Source organism: Aythya marila (assembly GCF_965140915.1).
Source record: "Aythya marila genome assembly, chromosome: 1".
NCBI classification, from domain to species: Eukaryota; Metazoa; Chordata; class Aves; order Anseriformes; family Anatidae; genus Aythya; species Aythya marila.
Genome location: NC_139042.1, coordinates 193,366,567 through 193,393,291, shown reverse-complemented (window position 1 = coordinate 193,393,291; position 26,725 = coordinate 193,366,567). Strand labels below are relative to the sequence as shown.

General features: G+C 39.3%; 1 protein-coding gene across 8 annotated transcripts in view; it reads right to left on the bottom strand.

Moving 5' to 3' along the window:
* The window catches only part of SRPK2 (SRSF protein kinase 2), a 146,897-nt gene that overhangs the window by 33,299 nt on the left and 86,873 nt on the right, over window positions 1-26,725 (bottom strand). For all 8 annotated transcript variants that reach the window (XM_082766979.1, XM_082766982.1, XM_082766981.1 and 5 more), the window contains 4 exons: window positions 10,827-10,978; window positions 4,271-4,379; window positions 3,685-3,772; window positions 3,363-3,450 (listed from right to left, as the gene is read on the bottom strand). In XM_082766979.1, the coding sequence (XP_082623105.1) occupies window positions 3,363-3,450; window positions 3,685-3,772; window positions 4,271-4,379; window positions 10,827-10,978 (437 nt within the window). The remainder of the gene's footprint in view (window positions 1-3,362; window positions 3,451-3,684; window positions 3,773-4,270; window positions 4,380-10,826; window positions 10,979-26,725) is intronic.

The window sequence follows — 26,725 nt, the reverse complement described above, 5'->3', positions numbered from 1 at the left end:
GGAAAAGACAAGCAGGAGGCTCAGTGTTTGGAGAAGATACGTCAAAATGTGACAGTTGTCTGATTCACTACTGTGACCTGAAGCATGTAAACTGCAAGCCAGCATGTCCACAAAGAAAAGCGTGGGGAAAGCTGTGCATTAATTATCAGGAAGCCAGCCTTGCAAGCCCCAGGATCATCCCACAGCACCAAGTGCCTGACAGATGAGCATGTCCGAAGAGTTCTTCAGAAAAAAAGAAAGCTGAAGCCCATGCTGCATACATGTCTCTTATGAAATGCTCTTTGAAGGGAGTCTGGAGAATATCTGAAAGGGGGAAATTTAGCAGAGTAGTGAAAGTGAGAGTAATAAACATAACAACTATCAGCTGACAGCATTAAGTACTAAAAACCATTCTTTCCTGACCAGAATCTTGCAGTAACTATCTTTTTATCTACAAACACAGCACAGGAATATTTAGAAATCTGATGAGGTTTGAAGACTATTTAAACTAAATGACATAAAGCTCTGGTACCAACCCAGAGAATATCTGGATGCATCTCAGTAGCTCCTGGGCTGGCAGTATTTAGGCCCTATGGCATTCAATTAATGCTGTATATTCTTTGAAGATAAATTTAATACAATTATCATAATACACGATCATGTCAGGAATGTTTCCTTCTTTATTGTCTCACTTGTATCTCCAAGCACTTGTTTCATTATGTGATTGTCTGAGTTTCTTATTAAAAAATGTTTCCCTCAATTATTTATTAAGGCTCTAATGAGTATCCAGTGCAGTCTGGATAATCTGGAAAATCGCAATTGCAGTCTTCTTAAAATGTAGAAGTAGCTAAAAAAAATAAAATACTATCAGTCTAGTGTAGCATAGCACACATTGCTAAAATCTACACGTATATAAACACTTCTTACAGCTCCTAGGAGAAGGATGATTGTTTTCAGACACACAGCCATGGCAGTGGCTCTGCAAACTCACAGCCCTGTGCTACTTGGTTCTTGACAAGCTTCCCCGTTTGGAAGCTCCACAACATTTTGTGGTATTGGCCATCTAAAGGATACATCAACCTCTCCTTTGTCTAACTTTTAAAAGTATTTCATAATCAATAATCAAACCTCTATGAAGCATATGTTGTTTTAATTTACAGGCAAGGAACAGATATTTAGTGACTTGCCCAAAGAATGCCAGAAACAATACAGCATGAAAAATTCTCAAATTGCTCTCTCAAACTCTTCAACTCAGTAACACCACCGTAGCACTAAAATGGCTTTTTTTAAATGGAAACCACTAACAGCAGAACATTAAAAACAGTTACTTGATCCTTCCCTCCCTCCCAAAAGGACATACACCAAAGATTTTTTTTCCCTAGAAGCAAAAAAGGACTTCATCAAATAACCAATGCAACCAAATTCTGATCAAACTAGTAATGTGATTCAGGATGCACAAACTGTTTTACAGGAAATCTCAAAGCTGAAGATATTAGCTATCACATTTTCACTGGTGACTAGGACTTTGACAGACCTAGTCAAGGATCTACTAAGGTAAAACTGAAACAGAATACATCAGTGTCAGCTATCCAGTGTTAATCCACTAACACGAAGTTATCTGAGCCCATTTTACACTAATACATGACCTCTCTTGGCTTTGTCAACCTACATGCTGTATCTCCAAAAGAGTTTGGATATGCTTTTATATACTATCGCTAACCAAATTTACTCTCAATACTCAGAAACAGCTTTTACCTTTAATACAGCTGTTTACATACCTGTGAATCTCATCAGTAATATAAGAATGATACTGGGAAACTGCTCTCTTAAACAGGTAAGAATTACTTCCTCACATAAGTATGAGTACATTTTCTTATTCCCCGTTTCATATTAGTGTTTTACGATGAAATCAGTAAGTCAAAAATCTCTGATTTCTAAAAATAACTGTAATTATTCTTCAATAGCACAGTTGTCAACTGAAGAGCTGAAGTGCTTTGGTGACATTATTTTTTAATGAACACAGTTAGACGATAGAGATATTTATGCAGTACTTCTCAGCAAGCATCTCAGCTCATAGATGACAACCTATTTTATACAGCCCAGCAGCACTGAGAAATCCCAACCAGGGTTCTTTGCCTCATTGTGTTAAACAACTTCTTTGATCACAAATCGTTTATAGTCAATTTGAAATGACTGCTAGCAACTGTATAGTTTCTTTTAATTCATGCTAATGTGATGATATGATAAAACCCACGAAAAAAAGCAGACTGTGCTGACTTCACCTACACTTAAGTAGCTTTCTACCAAGGTAGCTGACCAGTGAATCATCAGGAAACAAATATGGAAGAAAGGGGAAGCTGTTAAAATCCCATTCCACAAATGAGAATACTTGTCTCTATACTCACTTTTCTCACTTACAACAAACCCAAAGGCTAACTGATGTCAAGAAACATGGGTAGGATGAAAACTGTTTGCACACTTCTCCCTGGAAGGATACTTTCCAATGGGCTTTCAAACTTACTGGAGGTCACCTCCTAGATTCCTCTCCTAAAGAACTAGAGCTAGTGAAGAGTAACTTAACCTAATTTGCTAAAGACTGAAGGCACATCACCAAACTCAATTTAATCTTAAGCTAGAGCAAGAACTGTCTCTGTTTAGTAGTGTGATACCATGAATAATGAGGTCTGTTATTAGGCCTCCAAGACACAATCACACAAATAAATACCAGTTGTAACAATAAATGAAAGGACAGTAATATAATAAGCTGCTAAAACATCTAATACAGTTAGCAAAGACAATTGCCTTTAGTTCAACTAAAAAGCCAAATGTATTCAGAGACCTCAGATTTTCCCTAAGAACAATATTCAGACATATATATTACTTTGTCTCCCTCTCTCAAAGCATAAGAAAAGCCTTTAAAACCATTGCCAAAAAATAGAGGTCATGTGGCCAAAAAAGGATCACGTAAACCAGAAAGTGATGCTCCCTGCCCTCACAATTCTCACAAGAAAATAGCAACCAGCTTCTTCATGACACTGACTCTTTCTCCTTACTACTCAAGGACAAAACATATTTATCGTAAGCCTCACCTTCTACAAATCTCTTCAGTAGAAAATTTCTAAACAAACTTACATTCTCCAGCTCTAGTACCATGGCAGGATTGTCTTTTTTTTTTTTTTTTTAATTTTGTATTATTTAAAAAGTGTAAGCTATTTCACTCCAGTGGGTGCACTAAATGCTGGTCTACTCTTTGCATCTGCACACATGGTGATGGTTCTACACTGCAATTTTAAGCTAAGACTAATTAAAAATAGCCAGAACTAAGAGATTACTTATCTCATTAGATCATTTTTAATGAAGTTGCAACATTTTCAAAAGGATACGTATTCCATTCATTCCAGAAATTTTGAAGTCATCAATTAGCTGTACAACCATATCTTTGTTGGGATCATTAGGGTCACTTTCACGAACCTAAACCAAGAGTGCAAACACTGATATTTTAGGAAAGAATTCACATTAAAATACTAATTACTTAGCTTTCAATATGAAACAATGTTTTGGAGCTTCAGAAATCATGGTAACATAATAAATTAGCTATTTAGAAAAAAGATGTAGAAAGTTTAAAAACAATATCCCACTACATTTTTTAAATTTGTTATTATTATCATGATTAGTACTGAACAATACTGTGTGAGCGATACTTACACATTTGAGTAACTTTATTTCATCCAAGGCTGTCTCTGTGTAATGCTGGGCACTTTTTACAACTTTCATTGCAACAAACCTTTTTCCCCTTGAAAATAAAAAATAAAACCACTTTCAACACATGCTCTGAGCTAAAATAGACACATTTTGAAAATTTGGAAATGTTAAATAGAATATTTCATAATTTCATGCATTCTGACAGAAAACTATAAAGCACTGAAAAGCAGCTTTTAACAACATTGTGTTAACGACCTCATTTATTGAATATTTTATCTCCTTCATGCTAATGTCTTTAGAAGAGATATATTTTTTCATTAATGATACAACAGAAATAAAAACATTAGCTTACTCTCACACATTCAAGACAACATGTAAATTAAATAAGCAAAGCTAATTTGTCAAAAAAAACAGTTACACATATTCTGAGAGGTTTTATAAACGATGGACTTAACCAAAGGCAAAATAATAATGCAGACGTTTTTCTGCATTATGAAAAGGATAGCTCAAATTTACATAGCTTTATCATGCAGGCAAAATAAAAGTTACTGTAAACAGAATAAAAAATGGATATAAATAGTTTACTTACTGCATATCCCAGCATAGCCAGACTGTGGAGAAGTGTCCCCATCCTAGCTTTCTAATAACATGATATCGGCCATTGAAAAGATCACCAATTTTCACTGGATGATAGCCTCCTTTCATGAAAATAAAAAGTAGAAAAAAGAATATTCAGAAAACAAACAGTATTTTTCAGTTCAATTAATTCCTGTAGTATAAATTTTCCCTTTCAAATTGTCCTGTACTATAAATAGGAAGTCTAAAAAAAATTTACTCTAATGTTAAAAATACTGCCCTACTTGGCCTGGAGAGAAAATACTCATGCCCTGTACGTACTGTAGAGTTTATCTGTCCTTCTCTGTTACGGCTTTCATCTGTGGTAATGCCATCTGTTCAGAGTACAGGAAAGATCTGCATTATTTCTTTATCATATATGAATTTTCTCCAGTCAACATATTTTTGGATGAATGTAGACTCTCAACAGAGATCGTTTTAATTCCCATTTGCTTTCTACTAATAAAGGCAGCGATAAAATACTTCCTGAGAAAACATTACGAACGTCAACTTTATCGATGCTTTTCTGCTTGGCTCCTGACCCACGGCAGCAGCGCGTTTTCCCAAGCCTGAGGGTTTTATAGCGAGGAAGCAGAGGGAGCAGGTAGCTACAGGCTTTGTCTAAGCTGCATTTTAACCCACGTCTGCAGGCTACCTACCCGTTCTCCCCGCCACAGTCCAGACTTGTGCCCCCACACACCTTCCCAAAAGCCCTGCTGGCAGAAAGGCCAACCTGAGAGCAGGCTGGAGCTCAGGTTTCAGCACAGCGGGAAGAGGTTGCAAGAGGTAGTGCTGATGTTTATTGCTCCATTGTGAAGCTTTTTATTTCCTTTGTATTTTAAGAGGTGTTCTTAAACGCCAGAAAGAGAGTGATCATATGAGATTATTATTCAGATCTTAAAACACTAAATAAACATTCACAATTTTGCCTAAATGCAAAGGAATAATACAGCTGCAGCCTGCAGCTCTCCAGGATGTCACCCATCTGTCAGCTGTCAAGGGATTATCTCCTCGGCTCTTGCCGGTCCTTCGTCATGTCACGCCCAACTGGCCTTTGGAAGAACCCTCACTTACTGATTATTCCACTTCAGATTTGGAAAACCTTAAGAACACTTCCTTTAGGTTGTTATATTTGTTTTGAAATATGCTGCAAATCTTGTTAGAACTGGTGCCCAGTTAACACAACAATGCCAATTTATTACTTAATTCCTTGGATTTAGAACGGGGAGTTGGCTCTTATCTCCTGCATATCTGTGGAACAGCAGCAACAAATCCGGATATATTTATATCCTTTCTATGCTAATAACATTTTTTTTTTGCCCTAACAGAAGTTCAGGAGTTTATTTATGAGCTAGTCGCAAGGATTTCCAGAGCAGATGAATAAATTTATTAGAATTTTATGACAGAACTGTAAAGATTGCATATTTAACACAACTATAACGCTTAAATAAAATATTGATTTAAATGTCAGTATGTCTAAACAAACTCTAAACCACACAGCTATGGGATCTGTTCAGTGAGTTGCATCTCCAGGCTGAATTGGCTGCTGGCAAAGCTTGCCCAGAGCACCAGCCAAGAGCTGACCCGCCTGGCCCCGGCCCAGCCGCTGGGCTCTGGCACCTCCGCGCCGCTGGCACCACCTCAAGCACGGCCGCAGCACCTGGGGGGCAGCCCAGCCAAGCTCTCATTTGGGCCAGGGCCGGTCTGGATCGAGTGGCAGCACGGTGACATGCAGGGAAAACTTCCCTGCTATCCTTAGGAAGGAAATGTTTGCAAAAGGCTTCCAGAACAACTCACCTAGCAATGTGAATAAAACCTTCATTTCCACAACCAGGTTGTGCCAACTTAGTAAGAACGTGCAGCGTGCCCGTGTGGGAATTCCTCTCTTTTCAAAGAAAAAAGCAGATCATTTTTGGAATGCCAGCCCAGATTTACGCCCCAGGAAATGGGATGTCCATTATTTAGAGTAAATGTTGACTACTGGGCTTTCCACTTTGTTAGGGAAAAGAAACAGTACCGGGTACAACTGAAACCCAAGTCTCCTGTGTTTACATTATTCAGGAAATTCGCTGAATGAAGTCACACGTACAAATTCATACTGATAGGAAGAAGTAACCATAAAAAAAACCTAAAGCACTAATTTGTGTATTTAACCAGCCCTACAGTAACAGATGAGGATGAAAATATTAAGAAAACTGGATGAATGTAATCATACTGATACAGTTACTGATTGTTTTAAAACAATCAAAAAAAAAAATCTATTCTTTGGTAAATTCTTTCCATAAAACTCTACCCAGGATGATCAAGCGATACATGTGAGAGGAAGGTGAAGGGAACAATTACAGCAATTCTACCTTTCTGGTACTGAACAGGTCTACATTTGTGAAGCACATCAAGCCTGCTGACCTGACAGCAAGGATTGCTTAAAATGCTTCAAAAGTAAATTCAGTGTTGCAGTATCATTTCTTATTATTTTTGTCCTGCATATATCGCTGCAAGAAACCAGTGAGATGTATGAAGCTGTATAGTCATTATTCCTTTTGCAAGCAGATATAGTCAGAAAAGCTGAGAAGAATGCAACACCTAGTTTAACATCTGTCTATGGTTTGCAAAACAGATTTTAAATTAAACAATAAAAGATTTTCTGAAATATTTTACTAACTTCTTAAATGCCTAGTCCTAGTAAATTGTTCCTGAGCACAGTTACACGGCTTCAGAAGCATTTGAAATCACACACAACTTATGCAGCCTTTTGCACTGCAACAAGGGTGTAACTCTGGGCCTTCAAACACATACAACAATGGTCAAGTCTTTTTTTTTTTTCCCATTAAACAAAATATTTGCCTTTTTTGTTTGTTTGTTTTTGGACATGGTAACAGCATTAACTCTCAACTACAAAGAATTCAAGCACAGGTAAATGTGTGCTTCTAAGAACAATGTAGTTTATAAAACTGCCTTGCAAATCTGCCTGTGTGAAGACACCCTTTGGCATATTTGTGCTTCAAAGGGTCAAAAACAATCAAGAACTTGTGATACTTTCTTCCAGGACAGGAAAGAGAACTCCCTACAGAAGAAATCAAAGACACTGAAGTCAAGTCAATAAACAAGCTGACAAGTTATTTAGATAAAATCTATGTAGTGCAAGAACAATGACACAATATATGTAAAAGCCATGTTACTTTGGTCACTACAGCACTACAACACGTGTGTATCCACCAAGTAAATATACGCTTCACAAGGTATTTTCTACCCTCCTAAGTAACAGCAGGAGCAGTTTTGGAAATAATCAATAACTATTCCTGTAGGTGTTATTCCCTATTCCTGCTGCTAGGTCAGCAAGGTATTCATTTACAGGTTGTGCACAGCAGCACAGCTAAATGTACTATAAAAATCGGTGTCATCTTATGATGAATGCAATTATTTAAGTTCTTCATGGTACAGAAGGTGCTTCCAAATAGCAACGACAAGAAAGTATCTATGCAAAATTAGAGTTTTGAGAAAAATTATGTAATCTTGGAAACACAATATTGGTATTTGAAAATATACAATGTGTAAGTGGTAGTGCTGATAACGTAACAAAAAGTCTGTTGTGCTATTCACTACAGCACACACACAAAGTCTCTCACACTGCTAGCTAGCTACAAGCACTCAAGAAAGAGGGTCAGAAAAAAATGAGATCATTATTCCTAAATGTCTCCTGAATGTATTGGTAATTGTGGCTGAGTAGTTCTATGTTTGTATAGGGAATTATTCCCTTTGTGAACTGGATGAATGGGAGACATCTCCAGGGGGCAAAGAAGATGATCAGAGAAGCAAAGAATTCCAATTACATCTATGACATGACAGACTCTTGAAAAAAAAACCTCCAAGTGTTTCAAGGCATTTCAGAAAAGAAGAAAAAATAGCTTCATTGTCTAAGTACCCCTTGAAAAATCATGTAGTCGGAGTTTTGATATTTCCATTTCTTAAACAAATAAACATTTGAAAAGCATTTGATCTAAATTCAGTGCCATCGACAGCAGTCAGTTCACAGATTTAACCAGGCTCTGGAAGAAGGCCCAGGGGAACAAAGGTTGGTCTGCTTTACACAAGTGGCTGTTGGTGCTCTCCTTCGTATCAGGTGTCAATTCAAACTAATCCAATTTCCTGATTAAAAATACTATTACGAGTGGCAACTATTTACTAGCCACTATGTAATGTGGTGAAGATGTGAGCCCAGCTCATAGTAACATATTCTTAAGAAAACATCTGTAACAGGCAATGGTAAATATAGTTAATAGATAAAACACTATATTTGTTAAAAATATTTATATACTATATACTCCCTCATCAAAACTGCCCTTCTATGAAATTTCAGACTGGGGCTGAGAATGGACTAAATATGCTTTAAATCTTACTCAAAAATCCTGAGGGATTGACACTTTGGAGATCAAATTAGGAAAAAAAGAGACACTCCACTAAAACATGGTAATTTCCAAATATTTATCTTCTGCTCCACAAAGATATCCCAAAACAGGAAAACATATTCAAGCTAATAAAACATCTCTCCAAAAATCTGGAAATATTACATCCAAAAGCCATCCCAGCAATTCTTTACCAAATAACTGATTCATTCCCCAGACTGAATATGAAGTCTAAATGGCTCCAGATCTTCCCAGCCTTGCCATTTGATTCAGACGCATATACAACACTGACCTTCCTGTCAAGTTCAACGACAGCAAGTAAAAAAAAAAAAAAAAAAAGGAAGCTTACTGATCACTCTAACAGGAAATTATGGTTAAAAAATAGACAAATCATGCAGTGGAGCAACAAAAGCACTGTTCTCACAGAAACAAATGATTATGACATCCAAACAAACCAAAGCTCGAACCAATTTTTAGTACACTTCCATCAATTCACAGATTGAAGATTTCAAGAACACAGAACCACCTTCCAGCACACAGAAGTTGCCTTTAATTTTTCCAGAAACTTCAAGTATTAGTGTAACATGTAGTTCATTTTAAAAGCAAACAGATCTCACTCATGACCTATTACAGTCACAGACTCTACTTAAACAGGTGACTTACAAGCAAGCTGTAAACTTAGATTTATATTTTTTATGATCTGGATACTCCAGATGGTGACATTTTGCAAAAGATACTGGAACATAGACAACAATGGATTGTTTGAAATTAAACGCAGCCCTTCCTTCAGGGAAGAATTAAGTGGGGGCCTAGCAATGCTTAATCTCAAGTAGATACAGATGCTTACAAGTAAACAGATGTTTAAACAGCAAATCCATCCTTACTCACCGATGGAAGATGTTACAGATACCAAAAGAGTTATATCAATAAACTAGCGTGTAACAACAGAAATTTTAAAAAATGAATAAAAAAAAATACAAAGATGCTTTAGCTATGGGTTTTCTTTTCCCTGCTGCAGGCTGTAAAGTTTAGTTTGAGTTTACCATTTGGTTTTCACCACTGGTATTTGTAAGCCATTTCAACATTTGAAATATCACATATTAATAAAACTTCTTACACTGAAATGAAAATGTCACGTCCACTTGTTAAATCTGAAAATACACAACCACTCATTCCAGGGCTGGGAAAAGGGATTCTTAAAAGAGCACAGTGGCTGGCTTACACAGAAACTTCTGATTAAGACAGCATCATATTTGACAAAATATTTACTGATTTGAGGAACATGGAATACCAGATATAGTAAATGTATGCACAGTGGAGTGGTCTGGGGCTGTACTTAAAATGGAAAATAAGAATAAAATCAATTCAAGACCATAAAACTTTGATGTTTCCTACAGTAAATTCATACCCCTGAACTGATAGACATGTTATCTATGATTTTTCATGCACATACAGTGCACACTAATGGGAATAGACTTGAAACATTAGGAGTAACATTGAAACAAACTTTAGTATTGACACTGTTGCACTGCAGTTACGTGTTTTTATGAAAGAAGTGGCCACTTGTTCTTATGAAAAAATGTAGTAAAAATAATGTAAGTAACAACAAAAACTAAGGAATTTAGAAACTGAAATAAAGATGCAGATAACCTCAGACAGTGCTGAGGTCTGTGAAAGGCAACGTGCAAAAAGAAGCATGTATCATAGGCTTGTGCAGCTATGAGAAGGAGAAAGAAAAGATACAGACCCAAATGTATTTAGTTGACATCAAATGCACAAAAGCATTTGAGAATGCGTAGAGGGGGAGTTTGCTTTGGTTAGGATGTTAGTTTCTCTTACAACTACTATGTATTAAATAAAGTTTCTTCTCTTATTCTTATAACTGGGAAAAAATAGGCATATAATATTTGTACACTTTTAATTGCAAAACGCATACATAAGCTATAGATAAGTGAGAGTTGAGCTGAAGACAGTAGCACATTTGGACCTGAAACAGACAGTCATTGATGACTTTTGTATAAACAAACCCCATAATGAAGGACTCGTTCTTCAAACACCTCACAAGAACCTGGCTGAAGACTTACAGGATGCCATTCACCCGCAAGGACACTGCTGAACCGCACGCACCTTTGCAGTAATCTGCGGGATCCTCTTGCTCCTCATCGTCGGACCCTAGGATCTCCTCCTCTGGCTCTGGCGGGGCGGGCTCCGGCAGGGGTGGCGGCGGGGGCGGCGGTGGTGGTGGAGGTGCAGAGGGGGCTTTCTGCTGAGGCTCTGGCCTGGAGATGAAAGAGAGAGGACGCTTAATGAAGAGCTCGGTCAGCGGTAATCCGATTGTTGAGAGGGGAGGAAAGATGCTTTGGGAAATGCGAGTGAAGCACATCTCTCCTTATCTTTTCTATCGCCTTGCGATGCCCCAGGGAGGCACGGACAGAGATTCACCTCACCGGGCCAAAAGCAAGTGAATTCGGACTCGTTCACTGGAACAGCTTGCAAAAGATACAGGAAGTACATAATCAGATATGGACTGGCTTTTTCAAACCCTGCCGAGCAATTGAGGCGTTATGAGGTGTTATGAGGCGTAATTGAGGTGTTAGACCCATGTTCTTGAGCATAACCAAGAAGAAATGTTTTTCAGAAGACATCAAGATAATCAAGTCATTCAAAAGCTCTCGCCCGCTAGCTGAATGAAGAAAGATCTCATTAATACCCAGCAAGAAGCAATCTTCTAGTGACGCCAGCACAAAGCAGATGACTTAAAACACTTCTCATCTGTAGCTGCTGCCAGGACTATGGAAAAATGTATCAGCACGCAAGATACTGAAAACAGCTATTAGTGAGAAAGAGAGAGAAATTAATCTCCCTGGTTAGCCCATGAGCACACACAGCACTCCTGAACATGCAGTGATTGAGAAACAACAAAAAAGCCACCACCAAGCAAGAGATGGTATTTCTATCTTGCTTCTTCAGTTTAGAAAACAAAACAAAAATAAATAAATAAAACCACCATGAAAACGAAGTATTTTGTTACTGAAAGTGTTCTAGAGCTTTTTAGGAGAAAGATTATATAGTTGGTATTTCTAAACACCTACAAATTACTGACATTTTGAAATTCTGAGCGTTTTCAGTACATATAAAAAATGAAATCCAGGGTTGAAGCACATCTGTTTGTGTAACAACCAAGAAAACCTCCAAACAGGTTTATGCTGCTATTTTTTGTATTCATATTTCATACAAATAAAAAATGTGTATTTGTAAAATGATATACTTGCAAAATGCACTTGCAAAATAACTTAAAGCACGCGTGCCACCAAAAGCAGCTATAATTTACATGTGTATCTACTTCAGATCTAAGCTGTCTCAAAAGTACCATATTAACAGCATTTTATCATTCAAATAGCCACAGCTGAAAAAATACTGCAACTTGTTAGTATTTCATCTCCCAAAACTCAGATTCAAATGCTTCATTGATCATGAATAAAAACTATATTTATGTTTATACTGCTCCTATATTCATCCTTCTCATCACCCCCCCCCCCCCCCCTTTTTTTTTTCCTTTTTACACGCTGCAATTGTTCAAGAAAGCCAGCATTTGGAGTAGACAAGTACACAGTTGGTCAGAAATAAATTCCACTGGCAAGATGCTCCGCCTGCACAGCAGCTGCTATTATGTCTTTGCTTTAAAGGACATTACTGGAAGTTGCACGCATACCAAATTTATCTGCCTGATACTTCTTTCACAAAATATCATTCTTCCACGATTTCAGTAAATGGTCAGATTTTAAAAGGATGTTTGGAACTAGTTTATTATTGGAATACAATGGCTTAGGTTATGTCGAGCAAACTACAATCATTCTGCCTCGTTCTGACCACGTTTCAATTTCATTATTTTGGTCACATAAAATGATACAAATGTGGCAAAAAATCCAGTAGCTTAGAGCAATGTGGTACAGGTCATTTCAAAAATCCATTGGAGTTGTGCTGATTTTGTCTTTTAAGCAAACAACTACTAGATCTATTTCTTCACATGATAAAAATAATGTTTTAAAGAGAATTGGAAGCATTTCTGGAATTGAGATTCACACACTTTGTCACTCACTTTGAAATAACTGTCAAGGAATACCAAGAATCTCCCTCCAAGAGACCAGAAGAAGGAATTTATTTCTAGGGAAATTGATTAACAAAACTGAGCTTCTTCTGAGTCTCAAGCTACTATATTTGATTTTGGTTTGCAAAGGGTTATTTTTTCCTGTCTACAATCCTTGCTGCATTCAGTACCCTGGCATTCAGAAGCATTTTCTTATTCTCCTTTGCAGACATCAGGAAGGAAGGGGGGACTTTTTTTCCTGCTGGGGTGATTTATGATTTTATCTGCCAGTAACAAACACTGAATTAAACTGAGAAGGATCTTTGATTTGCTCTTTTAGCTTTGCTTGCACCTTTCGAAGCAATTGAATGTTACGATGTGGAGAAGGGTGAAGGAAAGAAATGCCGCTACGTTACACCAGCCTGCCTGCTAATTCTGCATTACTGCCTTCTTTTGCCATCTGTTTGCTTTAGTTTAGGATTCTCTGCAAGGGACATTGTTGTTTGGTTTTGTTCACTGTTACGCTTCTGAGCTGCACGCAAAGATCAAGCCTTCAGCACTTGACTTGGCTGCTTAAATTCTGCCTACAAGTTCAGTAGCTCAGGCTAGCATCGCCGATGCTTGCTCTTCTGCCAATACACAACTTGACAATAGTGAGTTATGACATCAGGCTGGGAGAGAACTCCAGTTTTGCTGTTTCTTAATAGCCCTGTTATTGAATTGGAAATGTAAGATACTGTCAATGTTCCAACAACCACAGAAACACAGAATGGTTTGGGTTGGAAGGGACCTTAAAGCCCAACCAGTTCCAGCCCCCTGCCATGGGCAGGGACACCTCCCACCAGCCCAGGTTGCCCAAAGCCCCATCCAGCCTGGCCTTGAGCACCTCCAGGGATGGGGCATCCACAGCTTCTCTGGGCAGCCTGTGCCAGGGCCTCACCACCCTCACGGGAAAGAGCTTCTTCCTTATGTCTAATCTAAATTTACTCCTTTTTAGTTTAGATTTAGATATCTTCCTTCGTGATGTATGACAAATACACAATTCATTCAGCTCACACTGTGGATTTTTTTTTAGTATAGAACTGCAACTTGTTTAAATGTGAACTGATTTCTCATTGAAATAGACTTTAAAACATCTTTGACATGAACAATTGAGACATTAGGAAAGCTGTAATAAACACGCTAACCTCCATTTCCTTTTCAGAAACATCATTGTCCGAAACTATCATAACATAAGCTATGCAACAGCTGCCTTACTTCAAGTTATTTCTCTTCTTAATACCCCACCATGTTGTACGCACTGACGTGCATTATGTAACACACCCATGCAGAGGCATACCCTAAATCTATTTTTCTTCTTTCTGCAGTAATCACTTGGTACTCTGTGGTCTACCACTACTAGGTTATTCATCACCATCCGAGCATAAACACTTAATTAAAAGAAGATGACACACTGTTTCTAGACTCACAATATTCTGACAGCGGGTATGCAGAGAACTGACCGTCTCCACAGGCTACAATGACAAACCTTACAATCATATTAAAATAAGCAATACAAACAATTAACAAACACTATGCAGGATGTTTTTATCTTTTATTTACTCATTTCTAAACACAGCACAGGCTGATCAAAATACAATGAAATCGTATTTTTAACCTCCTTTTAGAGGGAATGCTTCATAAAAGACAAAAGAAAAGCTGAAGCATTTCTCCTCTAGAGTGAACACAAAGGAATATATGCCAAAATGCTAAGTGGGGTCTCACAGCAAAGCAGTTGCCCTCTTCAAGAACCACAAAATTACTGACATCTGAATTTTACTCCTCCCTCCTGGCCACGTTGCTCCATGGTCCAGCTGGGGAACAGCCAACAGTAAAAGCAATCAGCGTAACATTAAAACCTGGAGATGTTGAGAAAATTGTACCATGACAAGTTCAGGAAGAGGTGTCCAGCTTTGTTGCGGTGGGTTGTTTTGCTATTCCTCTATTTCAGAAAAGGTAACACAAGAGCAGCGAGGGCGATTAAAAACGCGAAATGCCTTCCATATGGGAAGCATCTGAACATACCAGAGCTCTTCAGTCAGGAAAACAGACAGCAGAGCTCTATAAAATCTTGAGAAGAACAGAGAAAGTGAATAGGAAATGACTGTTCACTGCCTCACCCCACACAAATGGAGCCAAGTTTGGAAGAAACACTAAATTAAAAAAAAAAAATTTACTTCTGTGACGCGACATGAAAAGCTAAAGCTACTTTTTTCCCCGGATAGCATGGGTGAGAGAAGCTTACCTAGGCCCAAATAGGGGTCAGTAAAACTCCTGGAAGAAAGATCTCTTGATGGCTCAAACAAAGCCACCTTTGACTTGGGAAGCCCGAGATGGATGGATTTTGGAGAGTGTTCAGCACATCGGGGCCCGGCCCTGTGCTCCTCCTGAGGCGCCTGCACCTCAGGCCTGACCTGCAGCGGCCATTTCACCTCCAGTCGCTCCTCCCTGTGCCTCACCAGATGAGTCGCTGTCATGGCTAAAGCACAGCACAGGCTTCAGGCCTCTTCATCCAAAACCCTCATCTGGAGAAAAATCATGTTTTTGTTGCTACTATCAAGCAGTGAATAAGAATGCATTGCAGGCAGGATTGTTATACTGTAAGATTACTTGAAGAAACCAGCATGGTGCTCTCCGTGGGGGACAGGCATAACCCAGGAGGAGACCTTCTCTGTGAACACTGTAGGCATGATGAACTACTCCATTTTTTAATTTAAAGACTACCTTCTGGGTAGCAGAACTTTAGCCTGAATGCAGCTAAAACCTGATTCTCCTGCCTTTAGGAGAGGATTGTCTCAGAAGGAAAACAGACTGAGTTAAATGAAGAACTACTCGGGGAGACAGAAATATATGAGATGATATGGCTAGGCTAAAACTACCTCAGCCTAAGGGGAGGACGAAACTTTCCTTAAGATTTACAGATGAACATATCCAGAGAAATTTATTTGCTAATAGAAAATGCAATTAAAAGGAAGTTAAATGACTCCTTCATATATTTAAATAAAATAAAACCTGGAAACAACTGTGTTCTAACAATATTATAAATCTCCTGACATGTCCACGGGGGCTCTTTGGGGAATTTCGAATTGAAGAGAAAACAAGGAGGCAGGGGGAGGGTAATCATCCGAAGAAATGTTCTGTAAGCCTCCTAACGCTGCGATGTGAGCTTTCAGAGAGCTGTGAGTGGGTGTGGGTCCATCTGGAAGGAGCTCCAGCGATGCTTCCCTCCAGCTCCAGAAGGCAAAATCATTCAGGGCAGGACTCTCAGGTGCTGCAGAGCTTACAGGCTGAAATCTCTGCACACAAGTCTCTTCCAGCTGCTATTAACTGCTTAAGGACTCAATTATTAAAAATCTCTTTCTCCTATGGCCAAATGGTGTCTGCTTTTCTAGTTGAACTCCTGCCTATTCTTTTTCCCAAATGCAGATTTAGCTTAATTAGACAAGTGCCTGCTAACAGAGAGCTCTGTGAACCTGAGAGAGCCTTAAATGAAGGTTTTCTAAATAAATGTATGCGTACATCAAGCAAAAAAAAACACCACACACCACACATAAGAAAGAAATCAAAACAACTCCTAAGCTCTTCTTCAAGGAAGAAAATCATTTAAGATGTAAGATTTTTAAATTGTTGTAATTATGAATAATTTAAAATTTTAACAATTATACAGTGCTTGTAATTTCATATTATAATACTTTGTAATTATGCCAGAGATTATTTTACTGTTTTTACAATCAAAGACTTTAAATTTAGAAGGAAACAGGTTATAAAGAGGCATGTTTTAACTAACTCCAAGGAATTGTTCAAGTGAACTTCCTGAGACAGCCTAGCTTTAAGTGAAAAGCTCTACTTGGGTTCTTGTATCAGTGCAGACCAAGAACAGAGTTTCCAATTCTAGAATATCCATGCATAAAGAGAGACTGCTGGTGTGTCCCAAGCATGAAGCAGTTCCCACATCTGGTCATTATCTAACAAAATTATCATTCCTCCCGGGACTGTTAACATTTCTTTCAAAGGCAGCATTATAACTCACAGCATCCACCACTGCTCATGGAAACCCCTCCTGCAGCAGGGGAGGCCGAGACACAGTGGCTTCTGTAACCTCAAGACAGAATTAATTTTTCATTCCCTTTTCACGTGCTATCCTTCTGGAAGCAACCCTGGGCTTCAGTGTACACTGAAGGCAAAGTAAAACACCAAGGAAGTCTGCCTTCTTCCTTTCAAAACAAGGGGTACTATAAATAAACGCCATTTCAAGCAGCCTTCTCATGCCTCCACCCCAGCCTAGCAGCAGAGTGCTGCTGCTGTGAGACATCATTTTTTTTCTGCTCCTGACCACGGAGTCTTTCCTTTTCTTTGCTGGAAATTACATGGCCACGAGGGATGACAAACCTGAACCCACGAGCTGAGCTTCTTGCCGTGTGCCCACGCCATCAGCAGATACAAGGCAAGGGGAGCAGGAGGAGCCCACCGCCAAGGGCAGCACTGATGGGAACCAGTCGCAGCCTGTGATTTTAACAAACTACACCTAACATGAAGCAGTAAGGTCTGTCTGCTTGGTGGACATGAGAGAAGCTGGCTTTTCTGGGCCTTCTGTGGGACAGCTACACCAAGATCCCAGAAACAAATGGTGTCAAGCTCTGAAAGTCAGTCCTCCCCCCAGTTTTGTTCTCAAAAAGCTGCAATTCTGTTAAAATATTCTCAAGGCAGCAAATCATATCTATCCAGGAAGCTTCAATCTTAACTGTACTTATCAGGTTTTCTTCTCACATACTGGTTTCTTGCAAAGTTCTGCCTTCCAGACCCATTCTCCACTACAGACTCTCAGAGGGGAAAAAAGTCAACAGTCAAGAAAGGGAAAAGATTCACCTCGTGACACAACCAGAAAATACCTAGCAGCATACTCAGCAGTTTACACACTGCCCATGTTTCTAGCCTCTGGTGAAGTGCTGTAAAGGTTGAGAAGGTTATTTTAAAAAATTGCACCAAATCCCTAAAAGACACGGAGGAGAAATCCTGCTGTCCTAACTCATGGGAGATGTACCGATCAGCAGAGAATGACGAGTTTCTTGTATGCACATTCTAACAGACGGCAAAAAGAAACCTCCACCTGAAGACAGACAAGGCAGCTCGCTCCAACAAAATTATAAAAGCCTAGTTAAAAAACAAACCAGTCTCATATCTCCATATGAAGCTTCACCTTCTCCGAATCCTCCTTTGAGAAGGTGCTTCTGCTGTCTCCCTGCGCACACACTTCCATTTCTGGCCATCTAGAAGACCTTAGAGGAAACACTGGCATGCAGTGAAGGACACAGCCACTATTTCTTTGGCTTCTTTTTCCATATTACCGTGGTTAAGCTCTGTGATGGGTTACTTTTAACACAACGACTCACACATGTATAAATGGAAATTATTTTCTTTCTTTTTGGCATGTTACATTGTAGTATTTAGCTCTTTACTTTCTGTGTCTCATTAAATTATAGTGTTTCTAGTCTTTCTATTAATAAGATATGATCAGAAAGCACGCTGCTTGTTGTTTCGGTATTTTACAGTTGCTACTAGCAACAAATTTGCAAGTTGTGAAGAGGTGGAAAGAGAAGCATCCTCTGCTCTCCAAAAGGACTCCTTGCCCCTCTGGAAACAAGCAGATTTAACGGAATTGGCATCAAATCCCCTCACATCAACAACCCAACAATCCAAGCCAACAACTTCCATAGAGTTAATATAAACACAGGTGCACCACGAGTAAATACACGTGCCATTTACATGCGTTATAAGTCAAACAAACAATTGTGATAATCAAACTGAGCAGAAATAAGTCAATAAATACAGCATTTCATACCCCTTTTTACCTGTTTAATGCAATCCTGACCTCAGGTGATCATCCCAATGCAAAAAATAAATAAATAAATATTTCATCCCCTTGCTTACTTAATGTTTGGGAACCTAGTTCTATAGGGCAATGACATGTAGGTAAACAGACAAATGTTTTGGATGGGACAAACACTGGGGAATGTAACTGCCAGGGGGAAAATAACAAGAGCCCGAAGGGTAAGGTCACACTTGAGGTTACACAGCAGCCGGAGGAACCTCTTCATCTGCAGCAAACACAAAGCATTGCTGCAGTGATAGATTCTGAGCGCCACTTTGAACTCCATTGATACCAAACTCTACCTTGTTCACCGTGCTCTCCAGGGGCCAGAACAACACGGATTCTTTATAAAAAGCCATTATAACTCCTTTTCTCCAACAGATCACTTTCTTTCAACATAAGGGATTGATCTCAACCTTTCTAAAAACACACAACCGACTCCCAAACTTCCAAGTGCTATTAACTTCTCCTCCGTGTAACTTTACAAGAATTTTAACCAAGTTCTTCTCAACTTCTGCTAATATTTTGTTTTATGAAAGTACTTGTGCTTGCATTGCAGTAACAGTAAATAATAATACAAACAAGCTAAATAAGAGCTATTTAAATTAAACCTTTTAACCTTAAGTACAAATACGTCTATCATTAAACAAACTGTCAGGTTAAAATTCTTCCATTTGGGGTATAACATATGCAGGCAGAAATACAATATATGAACACATCTGCTTTCAGTCTCTCTCCACATATTGCTCATCGCATTAATTTAAGTATCTGCTTTCATAACAAATCTATAACATAAATCTATAAAAGAAGTAAATAGATTGCAACGTTCAGAAGCAGTCAGAAGTAAGAAAAAGGTAAAGTTACAGATGTATGTGTTTTAAGAAAACTCATTCTCATCCAAATACAGACAAGTAGTAAGCAGCTGGTTTTAAATCCAGCCTCAAAACTTTAAGGGCTGAACCTGTGCTTGGAGGTGAAAATTTTTTAGCATCCATTCTTCAATAGCTAATATTACTATAAGCAATAATTTAGGAACCCTGATACTGAATGACCATGCATAAGCTAGGACCAAGAAATGAGCAGCCAGTAAGCACAACCATGGCATATTCTTCCTGGTCTGCACAGGTCTACACACTGTCTTCACTGAGCTTTCCTGCATCTGAGACAGTTTTTCCAGCAAAAATTTCAGCAGGGGTGAAAAAAGGCAGCTGGCAACCTCTTCTGGACACAGGAATGTGACCAATCTTTAGCTCGGAGTTACGATCCAGAACGGTGACACCAGCCACCATGATTCTGGCTGTTAAATTTAGAGGCTGACTTTTCAGCTCCGGTATGTGGACTTTCACACCACAGCAAGGCTGACTCGCTGAGGCCTTCTTCGTTTTCTTGTCAGGTAGCGTGCCATGCCATTTGTAACTCTTCACTTGATGCTTCTCTCTTTTTGTCTTCGTAGAGGTGGTTGCAATTATTACTGTTCAGACACCTGGAAACACTTTTTATTTGGATAATTGCTTGATAAATTGATCTAGAAGAAAAACAATAGCTTCAGTTTCCAGGAAAAATAAATCTTCTTTTAAAGTGCCTAGCTCGCAGAATGAATTTTCCACCTTGTTTTTTATACTCTCTCATGCAAAGTTAGAACTGATCTCTTGCCCAACAACCATCTGCGCCTCTCACAGAATATGGCATCTTCCATTTATCTGACGTAACTGCAATGCCATATGCTTCCCAAAGCAGCTGCATCCAGCGGCCTCTCCTGTGACACATTCCCTCAGTGCAGAGGTCATTATTCTTCCTTGTGCTGCTCACGCAATATTCCCAGGGAAAAATACCTTTCAATCCCTTATTCCTATCAACCACCTGTCTCATGGGCTGTAGGGCTCATTTTGGAGCTCTCCATTTTGTTTGAAGCTTGCAGCTCAAGGTCTGTTCCCTTGGTTGGACCTTCACCAAGTGGTGGTTGCCTCAGGAGAACCAAGGAAGTCACCTCAGTATTTTGAAGCCCTGTCCAGCCTGTTCAGCTGGCTTGGATGAGGCAGCTTTGGTTACCGTAAACTGTGATGAGGTTTTCAGAATCACTTCTGTGTCAGCAAGTCTGAGAGTAAGGGTTATCCAACCATCTGATTCATCCCAGCCTTGGCGTGCTTCTCCTCACGGCATGGATGCTAGTGACTCACTTATTGGAATATTCCTATTTCTAACAATAATTGCGATTCTGATCCTTGGTGAAAAAAAAATATATCAAGGAATCCCAGCTGTCGTGGAATCCCAGAAGGACATTTGCTCTCACAGAGAAGACGTAAGTGTGAGGATGAGCCTGCCTCCTGGAGTAAGATCCTTCCATATCCTTTGCCTTGGTATCAGAATGCATCCTGCACCATGTCAGCCACCTACAAGCCTCAGGAAAGGCAGCTCACCTTGCAAGGGTAACTTCTGAACCCAGTTTACAATACGAAGAGGACAGCAATTATTACTACTGGGAGTAATACTCCATTTCACCTCTTTCACACAAATAATCCCATCTCAGGGTTTATCAAAAGGACCACAGTGTCCTGAACATCAGCTAGAGCTGTTAGAAAAACTGAAGAATTTTCAGATTGCAGGTTTCAAAAGCCAGAGGTCAAGGATAATTGGCATGGCACAGTACAAGACAGAAACACACTGGCGCTGACTCCTAATGACAGCCAAGGATGGTGACATAGCTTCAAAGACATGGCATACTCAAAGCAGAAACCAAGGTCCAAGGAACACTGCAAGTTTACTGCTGACAAAAATGGAAATATTGAGTTTTATGGTGGTGGCACAGCTTCTGATCTGACTGGTGCTAAAACTAAGATCTGCTACATATGTTTGCGATGTATTGCCTTGACTTTCACTAAGCTGAGTCAGTGCCAAAGCTGGCTAAAGTCTACTCTGGCATCGGCTCAGTTATCTGACAAGCCTCAGTGAAGTCTTCAAGAAGCTATGTAGACGATCAGCAATAATGGATGGAAAAGAGCTGAGGAAAACTCTGAGCTGAATGAATGCTGTTTCAAGAGAGGAAGTGAGAGCATACTGGGCTCATCTCACTTTAGGTACCCATAATTACTACAGAGGTAAATAAATTTTTCTACTCCTGAACGAAGAGGTAGATTCAGGGAGTGCACACATGGGTTATCACTTAAAAGCAGAACTTTAAATTGCTAAGCCTCTAAAAAGGCGATAGCCAAAACACAAGCTGATAGCAAGATGGGATGGAGATACTCTGTTATAAAGCAAGACGTCTTTAAATCATTAGCATGACAAGGCAGCCAAGCCTTGGACAGCTGTAAAATGCTTTTGAGCTTAATCCTGATTGATAGTGAGGGTGCCAGACATACAGAAGAGGCTAATACTCCTCTGTGAACATTTTATCTACTTGAATTTCTACAAGAGTCCCAGTTAGGATAAATCAGCTTCCTTTAGATATTTGACGAATTCCTGCTAGGCAACACCAGATAGAGAATAGCCGTGTGGTGCTAGGGGTGGGGATGATTCACTGAGATGCACGGAGCCTTTCACGCTTCTGAGGAATTCTGCTTCCAGCCGGGTTCATCTTCTCAGAAGGTTCTGACTTCCCAGAACATCCCACTTCTCCAAGGTGGAGTAAGTACTTTACGGTGTAGGAGGCTCAGAGAAATGCAAAGAGATGAACAATGTCCCACCCTAGTCCACTCAAAGATGAAAGACGAAGTGGAGGCTTCAGAATTCCCTTCCCTGGGTGACTCCTGGTACCCAAATAAAATGCAGTATTTCTAGGAAGCTACCCGATACCTTTCAATCATGCCTTCCTTAACAAAGGAGAAGAACTACCTGAAGATCTCATCAATGTAGATTTAATTAACCAGAAATATAACTTTTAGGGAAGCGTAAGAGGCAGCCAATTTTTTGTTTATTTTAAGCACAAACTTCACCTTCTTTACCTCTGAGTGCTGTCCCAGTTGATCCCCATCTGAATTTTCACAAGTACATAGAAGACACTTCATAAAATGGATGTCTCTGATTCTTCCAGTTTCATCTGACTTTCCCTTAGGTTTCTGTGCATCAGCTACAACCATTTATTGAACAAACATTAACACTTAATAAACACATGGTAAGCAAAATAAATAAATAAATGGAGAAGCAATGGTGTTAAGCTGCTGAACAGTCGTCAGCAAATAAGAGGCATGAGAGCCTGGTTTCCTAATCATTCGCCATGCCAAGGGGAAAAATAAAAGGAGTCAACGTAAGAGGTCTCCTCATCCTTATGATGCTAAAAATAGAAAAAGATATAGTAAGTCCCACTGAAAGATAACAGGAGGTTGAAAGAACAAACAAGAGAGGATTTTCTTTTGAAAACCCACAGAAAATTAAAAGCAGAGGGATAGGATTGCCACAAAAAAGAATGAGATTTATCTGGAAGTCCTCACAGACCTCTGTGAAAATAATTTTAAAAGAGTGGAGAGGTGAAAACTTGCCTGAAAAGGCTAGGATTAAGACAAAAATCGGTCTGTGTTGTCCCTGTTTTGCATCAGTGCTAAGCTCCCCTTGCTTTCAGTACAGAAATTCCTCGTGATTTCCATGTAAATCTATCAGCAATAATTGTGTATTTAACAGTGCTTTTCTGTAACGTTAGAGAAGCATAATGAAAATCAATTTCCTACTGCAAAGAGCAAACAAGAGGTTTCCATTTCCACTGTTACACAGATCTACCTCTTCAACAGATTCATAATCATTGTTAAATGTGTTTTTTTTGTGTGGTTTGAAACATTTCCTAGCCAAAAATGTAGGTCTGCATCTCTTCCCTCGCATAAAACCACCAAGCACAGGCCCGTGTCACCCTCCTCACGGTGCCGCGGGGTTGCCATGGAGACCGGCCCTGCTTCCTGCTGCCTGTGTGAGCAGGGAAAGAGCTTAAATAATATTTATGTAATATGCAGCAGAGACCGTATATACAGGATCTGTGATTTTATGGGAGGCCTGCAGACTGGTTAAAGTGGCTTCAAGAATCCGTGGATTGTTTCATTCAGACATTCAAAGTTTATTTATATTGCTAGGCTCAAAATATATATATATTACCACAGGGAATATATACCAAAGCAGAATTTGCTATATTCTTTTTTCCTCGTTTTCAATCAAAGAGACAGGTGGGCTCCATACTTTCTAAGTAAATAAAATCCCATGTTCTTGAATGTATGTCCTGTGAAGGAAAATAGAATTTGATTTCTTCCTTAAAGTGAGACACCCCCTACATCTTATTCCCAAAAAGCCCTAATAGATGACTAACAAAGACTTTTTTTTTTTGGTAGCAGACTGATTTTGAAACAAAGGAAGGCCAACCTAACCTTCATTATTTGCCTTATTTTAATAAGTGACATGTGTTTCTTCTGTCACCCCCCCGCCGCCCCCTTCTTTCAAAGAATTTTCGTGCCACAATACTGCAGGAATTCACCAATTCTCTTTTTTCTGCCTAGAAGCTGACACATCTTTCTGACTACTCCCTGACATGTCTTACCCTGTCCTCTGTGCAGTAAATAATCAAGTGTACCTTGCCATCTCCAATCTTGTTAAGTCACTGTCTTATTTACAATCATGCTTGGTTAGATCACAATGTTGTATCAATAACTATATTGCTGCTTTTCTCATCTGAGTGAAGTACAGAATTTCATCCTGTGAAATTCAGCCTGTATATCCTGTGAAATCAATCCTGTATAATTTCATCCTGTGACAGCTGTGTACACGCACACAGTCACCTTTCACAGCATGGCTGAGGCTGGCAGGGCCCTCTGGAGCCAGCTGCTCCCACCCCTGCCCAAGCAGGGCCACCTGGAGCCACTTGCCCAGGACCACGTCCAGGTGGCCTCCGAAAATCTCCAAGGAGAAGAACCCACAGCATCCCTGGGCAGCCCGTGCCAGTGCTCAGAGATCAGCTTTTAACACCAGGCATGAGATCAAGAGAGATGTTCAAAGTTCCAAACACCAAACAACCCAATGAATGGTTAACGCCCCAGAAATGCTTTCAATACCAAAGCAACTTAATTGGACAGCTTACTGTAAACACCAGTTAGAATGGAAATTACCCTTTGGGTCTACTTAGAGGGGGTGGGAGGTGGAAAATGCTGTGGAGAGTCTTAAACATAGAAGAAAAAAAGGCAGTCTCATTTTCCTCACTTGTGTTAGGCTTCCTCAGCATACTTGTTCATAGGTAGCATGTTTGGAAAAGTACATAAATTGAGTATTTCTTTTGTCTGGAAGAATTTCTGACTAGAAATATGAGAGTGGGAGACCAACTAGCACAGACACACTGCACCCAGACAGCCTAGGAAAGAGCCTCAAAGCCAGGTTCAAATCCCTAATCTGAATGATCTGAGATATAAATTTTACTTCAAATATATGTTGTTCTAGTCTATATCATAAGTCAATACTCAAAACCTATTGCTCGAGTTAAATCTTACTGTCTCTCTCACCTATATAGCTTTTTTTCCAAATAAAATGCAGAAGTTGCAAACATTAGCTAGAACAAATTATCCTTCCTGAAACAGAAATCCCATGGAAAAGGAGTAGAGCCAAGAACCTGAGTGCAGTGATATCAGGAGGGCTCTGGTAGGTCATATCAAAGATCTACATACACCAGTATCCTGTATCTGAGAAACAGCCCTGTGCAGATGTCCATGGGAAAGCTGAGCACAAAGTTCCTTCTTCCCCCAGGCAGTCTCCTGGTCTCCAGCAAACAGCACCTCTGAGACCGCCAGCTGGGACTGCTGTATATTTAGTAACTCCCAACTCACATTTATTGCACAAGTCTACCCAATTCCCCCTTGAGCACGTGGAAGCTTACAGCATCCGCATGACATGAAATTCCAGAGCATAATTACACCTTTTCCAAAGAATCACCTTGTTTTGTTTGCTCTGCAGCTGCCATCTCATAGCTTCAGTTGACACCCTTGATTCTTGCACTGAAAGTGTCTGAACAGTCATTCTGCAGTCACCCTCTCCCTGGCTCACAATTTAATAGACATCTACTGTATCCCCCTCTGCCATCTGTTTTTCAGTCTTGAAAAGTCCTACTCAGTTCTGTCGTTCCTTACAGGAAAGCTGCTCCATAATTCAAGATCCTCCCCTCCACTCTTCCCAAACCTTGTCGTGCCGTACCCTTTGTATGCCATATAGGCAATGCGTGATGGGCTTATGCTGGCATAATGACATTTTGTTCTTTGTCATCTCCTCCTTTGTTCTTTATCATGGTTTTGCTTCTTTAAATCATTATTGAACACGAAGAGGCTGATTCTTTTATGAAACACCTGTTTCAGTGTCAGTTCCCTAAATAAATATCACCTCAGAATCCATTATTTTATATGAAAAGTTAGGATTACTTTTCAATATGTATCACTATCACTGAACCTCACTTGCCACTTTGCCATACAGAATGTTGGTATGAACATACTGAACTATGAGGGAGTTGTTTAACCAAGAACCATCACACTGAAAAGGGAAATAAGAAAAGCATGCTTCCACCAGATAAACAAAATAAGATTTTTTCAGATTTTCAGGAAAACAAGAAACTAGTTTTGATTGCAGGTTTTTGCTTGTTTTTGACATCCTAAGTCTATGACTAGCTCATATGGCTGGGGCTCTCCAGAACTGCCTAATTATTTTCTAATGAGAGTGTGATTATGGTATGAGTTATTACTTCTTTGAATAGAAGTAGATTAATCAGTAGTTCTAAAAGGAAATGACATTTCCTTTTAAAATATCATTTTATATAAAAATAATTATGTATCTCATGAAGTTTAAATAAATGAGATTTTACTGTAAAGAGATCTGAAATTAAAAATATTTACCAAAGTAATACATAAAAGCTCTTGCTCTGCTTTAGTTAGCATCAGACAGAATCATAAAACACACACTTTGCAAAATAATGCAGATAAGACATGTTCTTCAAGATAATTTTATCTTTGCCTCAGAGATGCTATCCAGGCTTCCATCTAGCTTGAAAAGAACACAGACAATTTATCAATACAACCAGTGACTTTA